Source organism: Sturnus vulgaris, chromosome 18 (genome assembly GCF_052056855.1).
Source record: "Sturnus vulgaris isolate bStuVul1 chromosome 18, bStuVul1.hap1, whole genome shotgun sequence".
NCBI classification, from domain to species: domain Eukaryota; kingdom Metazoa; phylum Chordata; class Aves; order Passeriformes; family Sturnidae; genus Sturnus; species Sturnus vulgaris.
This window is the reverse complement of record NC_142260.1, coordinates 8,762,979-8,774,192: the sequence shown is the minus strand read 5'-3', so window position 1 is coordinate 8,774,192 and position 11,214 is coordinate 8,762,979. Positions and strand designations below refer to the sequence as shown.

Below are 11,214 nucleotides of genomic sequence, written 5' to 3'. Positions count from 1 at the left end.
CAAGGCAGAGAAACCTACCATTCTGCAACTATCTGCCTTTGAGTAGAGGAGCATATACAAAGTGTCAGGATAAAAGATTATTCATACCAGCAAGGAAAAGGCAGATATTGATGGAGACTGTTGAAGGAGAGGTAAAAATCTTAAATGCTAAAACTGAAGACAGAGAACGACTAAGTCAAATAATAGATTTGTCTATTTGCTTTTAAACTTTTCTTAAATTTTGTTTTTAAACTTTAAACTTTGCTTTTTGATACAAAGCAAGAAAAAATAAATTAGTATAACTACTTTAAATCTAGTAAAAATGTGCTGCTGTATGCATTAAGACAAAGGTGGAAGTTTACAAGTTCCAACTGCTTAAAACACTTCTTGCATAGCATTGCATCAGGCAATTTACTGTTCCTACTGCTCCTGAAAGATTTGCATCTCAACAAGATATGGCATATGAATTCTTAAATTGGACAATAATGACCTACACACAAACAAACAAAACATTCTCTCTTCCTTCTCCTCCCTTTCTTTCTGCTTTCTTGTCACAGAATATGTGACTAAGGAAAACTGAAAGAATCCGTGGATGACAGAGCTTACTCCAATCGATATTCTTCTCCCTGATGGAGTGACCAAAGGCCAGTTGTGGTGGACAAAATAGGGCTTTACCCTTTAAAGTAAATTTTATCCAGTTGAGATCAGCACAAATATAAGATGAAACTGTCTTCCCATGGCTGCCATCCAAATTATGAAACTGTAACTCAGTAGCACTTGCGAATTTTTTTTGCTTGATTTCCCAGAGTAATGATTCTCTCTGTCTCCATCCCTTAAACTCCAATTCTGTCAGCTTTTCAGTGTTAAAAAATGGGCTAGTTAAAATAGAAGTGAGGAAAAAAAAAGAACAAAATAAACATATTTTATTGTGTAAATAAGTAGATTTGAAATAGAATTACTGAAATGTAAGTATACATGGACCCCCATGCACAGTTCTCTTTACAGTTGCACTTCAGGATTGTACTTCAAATGTGGTTACACAGATATTTCCCCACACACACTGACTGCCCCTTAATCTTAGAACCTAATCTGCACGAAATCACATGAAATAAAACAGACTGAGAAAATACTTGAGAATGCCTGTTTACAAAGAAGGTAATTTGTAGTATACAATTACTGATAAGGTAGAACAAGAGTTCAAAAACTGGACTGCATTACAAAGCATTTCTTCAAACATCCATTTTGGATTATTGCTGTAAGGTACTAATTGGTCTGTTCTAGACTAATTTACAGACATTCATAAAATAGTGAAAAATGCATGCTTTAGAAACCTGGGACATTTCATGCCTTTGTGCTAACAGAACATGCGGATGAAGTGGTTGGCATTTTTCAATGTAGATTAGTAGCATTTAGAGGTTTTTTCCTTGTGTGCTAACTGATTCTTCGTATTTTTTCTCATTTTTTTCAGGCGATTTTTTATCTTCAAGTTTAGTCCACGGAGGGCTGTGCAGCTTCTGTAGAGGTGAAAACATCATCAGGGTAAACATGGTGTATAGAATACATATATACATAAGCAAAAATTTTAAAAGTGTGTTAAAATTCCATGGCAATAGTGCACATAGAGCTTTATTTGTATTAAACTGATGCCCCACTCAAAAACCATTGCAGCAGAATATATTTGCCAACTGTCTCTAGAAAAGAGTCCTGATCTCTATTAAAGGAAGCATATTTAACAACCTTCACAGTGCAAAACCATACAAGTCTGATGCTGCATACAGCTTCATAGAATTGCATGTGATATATATAATATGTATATATAATTATTTTGGAAATCTCTCCCTATGCCTGTTTCCAGGGCTATAGGCATCACACTATCAAATTAAATCATTAAGTCACACTAGTTCTTCAAATGTTTAACAGTTTGTGAATTGTTACCAGCCAGAAAGCATTTTGAACAGAAGAATTGCAATCAGATGCAAAGTCTGAACTAAGTAGTCTTCTCTTTTGAGACAGAACTTGGTTAATAATGTGTAAGTATACTTCAAGTAATTGCATTTCACAAGCGCTTTTTGTAAAACCCCAACAATTACTCTGAAAGAAAATACCTGAAATCTTGTCTCTGTTTCTGCTGCCTTTGAACGAGATGTTGAATCATTATGATTCCCCAAACATGTCTTGGCAACCTGTCAATACAAATGTCAGAGACAACTACTTCATGTTTTTTCCTAAAATATTCAGTTAAAAAAATTTTAAAAAATAAAATCAATCAATCACCGGGTCTTCTTCTAAGCCTAGTTGATGGAATGGAACAAAGTTTTCATAGGTAAGCTTATCCCAGATTCCCATCATCCCTGTAATAGTTTTTAACAATATAATATTGTGGCAGCAAGTTTAACAACTTAATACTTATCCAGCTTTTTTTCTTCATGTTTAAATCTCATCACCAATAGTGAAGTTTACTTCTACAAGTGGTCCTAGAGAACAGAAAAGTAATTACAAGTGTCTTTTATGGAGGAAATAGTAACAAACAGTAGAAAATCAGCATTACAGTTAGAACTTCTCTATCACTATTCTCTTGTCTAACTCTAGATCTCTTAGGTATAATAATCCCTGAATGGGAATATAAAGTCACTGCGTGGGGAAGGCAGATGACTCTCAAGGTACACAGTCTTGTTGCATTAATTGCTGTCATTTTATTCAAGGAATAATGTTATATTCTTTGCCAATATGCTTTTTAATATCTGGGAAAACAAGAGTTGCACAGCATAAATAAAATTAATTACAAAGTAGATTTTTGAAACAAGGAGATCTCCAGATATGAAACCAGAGATTTCCTCAACATTGAAAATTCTACTATACTTAAATCAATGTCCCTTCAGAAGTAAGATTAAGGATGTCATAGGAAAAGGAGTTGAAACATTAAATACAGTCAAATATTTGTAATACTTGGTCACTAGCCACTTACTGTAAAATGAGTTCACATTGGAATTTGCCTATTTGTTTTGCTATTGAAACTGATACATTTAAATGGAGTGAAAATGACAGGGTTTTTAAAAGGTTTTAAGTAATCAAGACTCTTTCCAATGTAACAGTGGGGAGGTTTAGTAATATTTAAGCTACTGAAGTGAGCATCTGAGACGATGAGGATGGATTTGGTGTGGGTTTTCCCACTCTAGACAATAACAAATAAAAGTTGGATTAATATAGGGAATAATCAAGGCAGTATTGATTAAAATAAAGTCTATTGATAAAGCACCTACTCCTTTTATGACAAAAAGCAATCAAAACATCAATCAAACATGATTTATGTCTTAGATAAAGACTAAAAAGTCAGATGACAGAGTAGTAATTTTTAATAGACTTTTAATACTTCAAAATCTTATAAGTGTGGTCCTGCCAAAACTTCCATTTGAATTATTTACTATTAATTTAGATTTTAAAAAAATATTTCAAGCTGAATCATGTTCAGAAAAAAATGAGGGTTTGGGTGACTTCTAGGTGTGCAGTTCGAGGACAAAGACACTAGAGGTCAAACAATGAACAATATTGCAAAGTGTGTAATGAAGTGGACAGAAATAATGGTAATTGAATATAAGATAATTTACACATCCAGAATTTGCTCGACTGTACATACTAGGAGACTGCACATACATGAAATCAGGTTACATATTTCACCAACATAATTTATAGGAGATAGGAAGCAAAAGCTATTAATTGACCTTAATAAAGCTATATGTCAACTGCTTAAGACACATGCAAAGGAAGAAAAAATAACCCGGTCTGCCTTAGAGAAAATAAAAGTAAATGATAAAAACAATGCTTTATGAGTCTTGCATACCCTTTTCATAGACCAGATAACAGAGGCTATCTTGATAGGAAAAGAACAATAAAGACATGTCTGTAGTATTTCATATTTGTTCATTCAGAGCTCTTATCTTTTTAGTAGCACAGCATATGGATCACTGCTGGAGAAAGATAGTAGGGACTTTTTCTAAAGTATTTTTATGTTGTTAAAGCATAACATATCCATTATTGATTCCTTGTCACTGTGAGACATGTATAACATTAACAAATCGATTACAGATTGAACAACAGCAATGACTTTCAATATTCCATCAGTCAAGAGCAGTTCAATAGCAAGGATTGTAACCAGTTCCTATGGATGAGGTGTACACACACACACACACACACATATATATATATACATACATATATGTGCATACACACACACACACACACACACAGAGGTTGTGGCTTTTTATCAGTTTGGTTCCTAAACTGTGTCAGATGAGAATTAACAGAATCTTCTGCTATATCTGTAAACAGGGTTTAACAGAACCCAAACTGAATACCATCCACACAGGACCTCAGGCATATATAAACACATACACATATATATACACACACCTATGTGTGCATTCACATGCTTCTATATAAGCATATAAATATGCAAACACACACAATACATATATCTTTGTGTCCCTCAGCTAAAGACCAGTGGTATAATTTAAACCCAAAGTATAGAATATAGAATATCTTTCAAAGTCTTAGTTGATAGACAAAGAAAGTAAAATATTGAACTTCTGTTATTGTTGCTAGTTCCATCTATGCCAAGTAGTGGATTGTTTTTTATGTTCATCTGTGTGACTCTTTCTGTCTCTCACATTTCCTCCCGTGAGAGGTACACTAATTACAAAAGGACAGAATGAGAGCCTGACGTTGCAGAATCTATCAAAAAACAAAAATAATTTTCTGCATTGCTTGCATCAGTTTCGCATGCAGTCCTATTAACAAAGTATCTGTGTGTGAAATTCCAGCTATAAAATCTGCATTTTGATCAGTAATATACACAAAATTTGAGAAGTTACAGTATTCAATTCTCCTAGCAAGTAACACTGCAAAGCTGGAGAGCTTCATAGATGGATGTGTAAATGACAAAGGTGGATAAACTAAGTGTGCATCTTTATTTTAAAAAATTTCAACAAGCCAGTTAGAACTCAGCATGTCCATTGGCCATTAAACTGTGCAACTTTTATCTTCGAACAGCTGAACAATGTAAGTACTGCATCAACTCAGCAAGTAGGAACTGGCTTTATGGTAAAAAAATCATAATTTAAGGTCAAATAATCAAATCACAAGTGGACAGGAAATCAAGTTTAAATAAGTGGTATTATAACAGCTTTTGCAGTTAGAAAATAACTCTACTGCTCCTAAAATGCATCATAGAGATTTAGTTGAGCAGGCCTTGGAGCATCAGTGCTCCTTTGAATTGCCACTCCTTTTGTCTTCAGAGGGCACAAACAGCAGAGAGGGAAGCTGTTTGTAGAGCGTGATGGGGGAGAAAGTACTGAGTTAATTCTGAAGAAAATAAACCAGATACAGGAGAAAGGGATGGTGTGGTTAGGTCAACTGACAAACTCGTTATCTCAGTTGTCATTAACCAAGTTATGTTCACAGCTCATTCAAAGACATGTTTTATCAGATTTGCTCATGAATTTGTTACTGATCTGTACTGGAAGCTGCTTTAAACATTGTTTAGAAGAAAGATACAGAGAAGAAGTACGTGAAATGTGCATATACCCTTTCAGAAAACACCTCTGAAGTTTTTCATATCCTCCTCCTGTTTTAGATCACAATACTAAGGGGATGGTTAAATTCAGATGATGAAACTTCTTATGATCTTCCTGGTCCTCATTCAGAATCAAATTTACTTAAAGGATTTTATTTATTTGAAATTTTGTTAAAACAATTGTTACTTTTTTTTTCTCTTATTACTCCCTTTGGAAAACAATTGGAGAGTGCAATGTGATCAAAGCTCTGCAGCTGAAACTGATTTAAGAAAAAGAAACAAAATGCTGTGGTTGCTTAGAAATATGTACAATTTTGCCTCCAATACTCAATGTCCTTTGTCATTGAATGGTTAATGAACATATAGTGTTTGTTTACTGCAGGAAATTAAGGCAGTAAATAAAAGCACTATCACTTCTATTTACCAGAGAAGATCCTATAAAGACAAAGGAAAAAATCTAATATGACAACAGAGAAAAAAGAATAATTTTATAAATTCTTTGATGTTTTAGCAATACCAAATAGATAGTTTTAAGTGATATGTTAGATGCATACGAATCATTTGACATGAAAAGGGAACAAAGTAAATTCTGGTGGAAAAGCCAAAATTCCAAAAGCTTTTGGGAAGACTGAAAAAAGAAGGGATACAGGGGAAAAGCTCTGCAGAACTTCTGCAGAGACTTTCAGGAGCCAGACATAGGAAAACTCTGGATAAGGCTAAGAAAAAGTAGTATTGACCAGATGCCTCTAATAAAATACAAATAATTTAAATAATGGAAACTTTAGCAAGAATATTGAAGTTACTATTTTTTTGGTTTTTGATGAATTTCAGATTATGTATCACAGGGTATCCTACCTATTTCTGGTTATTACTGGTCCTATGTAAAATTTAATTACAGATAAATATCAGCAGTGTCTAATTTCCAAATGTGCTACTAAATACTGTGAACAGGCATAAACCCCATAAATAAAAAACTGCAGAAAGATCACAAATTTACCACAGAATTGCTTAGCCATACAGACTTAAAAACACCACTTGGGACCAGCAACCAACCATTTTGCTTTATTTTTTGCCTTAATAGCTGTAAGATTGTGTGCTCTTCTTTAGTTAGTCTTCGTTACCCTAATTCTTCCAAAATATAAATCACATTTTATGTATCAGAGACATTATAAAATGATCTTTGTAAAGTTCTGAGAAAGGATTGCTGAAATATTAGATTTCTAAGCAGCAGAGTTTTAAGTACATCTTCACTAATTTTCCTTAAACAATGTTGCATTGCAACCTGTCCTATGTTCTTAACCATCCAACCTTAATCTTCCTTCACTGGGAGTTAAGCAGCTGTAAAAACTTCAGAAAAAATTACACACAACTAAGTAATGACAAAAATACAATAAAAACTCTTCCCAAGTGTTGAATTTTCTCCAGCTGATAGTGTTCACAGGTATAAACTGCAGCCTTGTATTACTAAAGTAATATAATAATTTGGGAAAATAAATTCCTTCCAGATTTTCAGAACTTAAGGTGGCACCTCTAATGCCAATGTATGAAGGCTAATTGTGGAAAGAGACATTTTTAGTTCAGTTCTCAAAGCCAATAATTCCAATTCTTTTGTGTCTCTCTCTCTCTGTGTGTTAATATGAGCCTGTGTTCAGAGGGACAGTGTGTTTGTCTGCTGACTGATTAAACAGTTGCTGACTGACTGAACAGCTAAAATATTAGTTGCTAGAAGCACAAAAAGCAACCATCAGCTAATCTAAATAACTAAACCCATGATTTTATGGAAAAGTGAATCTTTTAGGCATCTTTCATTGCAGTACTTGATACAGAAATTGAATACTCTCTTGATTTTTTAAATACTTTAATGGTTATTTTCTTTTTCTTTCTCTTTTAATATATTCATTGTAAAAAAGCTGTTTAAACTTCTTTCACAACTATTTAGCCTAAATTAATTCAGTTTCTACTGAAAGCATTCTACATTTCATCAAACCTTCCATAACTTTTCCAAGGAGTAACTAACATCTATTCATAATCTAAACGGAGTTCACTTCAACTTCACAATTTTACATGTTTTACCTCTCCTCCTTCAATTTTTATTAACAAATGAAGTTTCCTTTACCTTTAGACTTTAAAAAATGTGCAAGAGCAAAGTATGTACTCTTAAAGATAGGAAATTTCTCCTTGTTCTGTAAAGGATGTGGCAGAAGGGAGGTAACTTATAACTGAAAAAACTTGTAACATCTTTGCAAAAAAATGGATACTGTGTAATTTTATTTAATTTATTGTATCCTGAATTAAATAAGATTTTCTTTTTCCCAGAATTTTCTTCACACTGCCATGATCACTAACAGCAAGCTACCCAGTTACCTCCACAAGATTTTGTTTTGTCTCACAATGTAACAATATATTCAATATATATTGAATATTTGATATATGTATTTCCCTACAAATTACCCAGAGTAATACTATATTTTTCGAACTATGGATCAGAAAATCCTCAATAGCCAGAGTAGACTCTCAACAAAATTTGTCTCACTCATTTTTTGTTTGTATTTCCTGTCCTATTTGTATCTTTAGAATTACAGCCACAATGCATGAATTTGAGATTGCTGTTTAGAGCTCATGCCATGCTGTTTGACTGAGTGCACTGTCTCAGTAAAAGTGACAGATTTAGCTTTCTGTCAGAGCTGTCATAAGAAAAACACAGCTTGCAGCTTTTCTAGACTGGCAGTGAACAATATCTCATCCTTTCAACTATTACCCTGTCATGTCTTACATCTCCTGAAAGGCTTTGCTTCATTAAATGAAGCACCTGTGAGGGCTGTGCATGATTAATAGAAATAAATAAATTGCTAATAAATAAAGATATGTAAACAAAGATTTTGTATCTCACTATAATGCATGCAACACTTCAACCAGGAACCAACTAATTCTTGAAGTGGTTAAACATAAAATAACACACTTTCTATCACTGCTCTTCCTGCAGCAGCTCTACCACTTCTATTCAGCAGTCTTTAAAAGGAACTTGGATAATATATATGCACAGATTGACAGCAAAGAGCATTTTCTCCTCAGCACCTGAATACAGAACATAGCTGGCTTATAAAATATGTCTACCATCTTGAATAGGAAAAGTCCCATTGACAGTTGCCTAAAGCATTCATGTTTTCATACAGCCTACATTAGGCCTTGTTTTTCAGGTGAGCTAATCTTACATCTTGAGAATCACACTCCTGGGTGCTTTGATTTTCTTCCTTTTTCAAGGCCACATGAAAATTCCCTTTCTCTGCTGAGACATTTTGCCAGACCTGAAAAATAAAAATATAAGTAACAATTTATAAACATTAATATATTTGAGATAAAATATCAAATAAGTCACACGTGAAAATTCAGGATAACAATGAAAAACCAAGATGTCATATACTGCAACTGTTAACTACTTTATATACTGCATTTTCAGCACATTTTATACAGAGAATGTCTAAATATGTATTCTCATTAAAGTACTCCCTTGTAAATTATTACCTCCATATACATAATCAAGATATTCTATCGAAATGCCAAAAGAGGAGGGAAAAAGCATTTTCAGAACTCGTATTGCTGTGACTCTTGTGGATTCTGGGACAGACTGAGGCAGTGAGCTGACATGTTTATGAACTGCTTATTTGACTTCAGCTGTCCACAGCCTCCCTTCTCTGCTGGCATCTCCCAAGCTGCAAGCTGGAAAAACATCTTCATTTTCATGCTTTTCACTCCTTACACACAAAACAGACTGCTGTATGGGGAAGGCACTCTGTTACTGCTTTATAAGCAGTGCATTTCCTTCCATTGAATTGTTGCTTGTTTGAAGCATCAGTTTCTCTATTTCCTGAAACTTTTAAGATTGAAAAGGACAAAAAAAGGAAGAACATGTACTAAAACTGTCCTGAAAGCACCAAATTGTCTGCAAGACATATTGAAACTCTTCATGGGGGTGGTGACAAGTAACAAAGCAAAATAACTTTTCTGTAAAGAAAAGTTAAAACTTCAGACACCATTTTTGAAACCTTTCTCATGTCACTTATACTGCATTGAATTACTAAGTAATACAAAGTTTTCAGAAATGATGGAGAACAGGCGGAACCAAACCAAGCAGGTCACTATTTACAATCTAACTCCAATCATGAAAAATAGTTCAATTCATAGTTGAAATAAAATAGTTTAAATACTCTCTGGTTAACAAGTCTCCGATGAAGATTTGTTAGTTTTATAGAGCAACTGAATACTGGAGGAAGTAATGTGGAGATTAAATTTAAAAGATCGAATATAAAGAATTGTTTTGTTAAATAATGAATGCCATTTAATACCTGTATTGAATGACCTGTCTGTTTGGACTGAAAGAAATTACAGTTCTGCAAACGTAAATTTCTTTGCATTGAATAAAATAGAAGTATGTTCAATAAATGATAAAATGTATGTTCACTTGATTTCTTGACTTCCTGACACAGTGAAATCCCATGGCATGCCAGCAAAACCAGACAGCTTTATGCTTTACTAACTGAGGAGAATAAATGCCTGTGCATAGTGCTTATTTCAGAATTCGATTCTTGCTTAAGAATGTACCTTATTAAATGATGCACAATTTCTCAGCATGTTGTACTCATTTCTACAGAACAATGGGAAGTTTGAGATTTTGGGTAAGCTGTCATCAAGAAAGTACTTTCCAAGTGTCACATTTTCAGAGTTTACAGCATTTCCTACTTCTAGGAAATCTTCAAGAGTAAAGTCCATTATTACATACTATTCTTCTTTTTTCTCTCCCATAACAAAAGATTCTATGAGGTTTTTCGATTTCTATATGATTGCCTTAGCCAGTAGGATCAGATTCTGTAACACATTTTTAAAATTCCTTACCAAAGCTGCACTGCTGAGACACCACCAAACCTGGGAGCAGTGAACTGGGCTCCTTCATTCCCTGTTTTCTAACTGATGGACATTGCATCCCTTCAGCTTTCACACAACCATCACCCCCAATTACTTTGCATACTGTTACCCTAATGTGACACTGATCTGCAAGTCTTATGTTTAAAACACCACCACACTGCTCACAGAGGCTAAAGGAGGAAAGCAGAACAGAGGGCAAGACCCTGGCTGGGTGCCTGTCATGGTTTGACACTGGCCAAACACCAGGCACCCACGAAAGTAATTTGCTTACCAAACTCTCCTGCTATAGCTGGTCAGAGGAAAGGGAAAAATTAACAAAGGGCTGGTGACTTGAGATAAGGACTGGAAGGAAAACACTCTAAGGGCAAAACATGCTCACATTTAAAGGTATAAAGTAAATTTATTATTAAGAGAGTCAGAGGAGGATAATGAAAAGTAAAATAAGCGTTTGGAACACCTTTTTTCCCCCCAGCCCCTCCCTGCTTCCCAACGACAGCGCAGAGAGGAGGTGTGGGGGTTTTGGTCAGTTCATCACTCGAGATCTGTTTGCTCAGGGAGAGGAGTCTGCTCTCTGCTATGTCCTGGTGTCCCTTTCCACAGGCAGCCTCCCAAAATTGCTGTGGCACGGGTCCCTCGTCCTTGGAGTGCAGTCTTCTAAGGACAGGCTGCTCCAGTTTGGAAGCAAGGGCTCTCTCTCTCCATCTCTGGAAGCAGGGGCACTCTCTCTTTATTTGGGTTTCCCACTG

General features: G+C 34.7%; 1 protein-coding gene across 14 annotated transcripts in view; it reads right to left on the bottom strand.

Moving 5' to 3' along the window:
- Window positions 1-883: 883 nt before the first annotated feature.
- The window catches only part of LUZP2 (leucine zipper protein 2), a 92,397-nt gene continuing 82,066 nt past the window's right edge, over window positions 884-11,214 (bottom strand). For 12 of the 14 annotated variants that reach the window (XM_088175286.1, XM_088175291.1, XM_088175287.1 and 9 more), the window contains 3 exons: window positions 8,761-8,853; window positions 2,085-2,162; window positions 884-1,493 (listed from right to left, as the gene is read on the bottom strand). In XM_088175286.1, coding sequence (XP_088031412.1) covers window positions 1,389-1,493; window positions 2,085-2,162; window positions 8,761-8,853 — 276 coding nt within the window. In that variant the 3' untranslated portion in view covers window positions 884-1,388. Of the gene's footprint in view, window positions 1,494-2,084; window positions 2,454-8,760; window positions 8,854-11,214 lie in introns of all 14 variants that reach the window. The other 2 variants (XR_015807450.1, XR_015807451.1) reach the window with 1 other exon arrangement.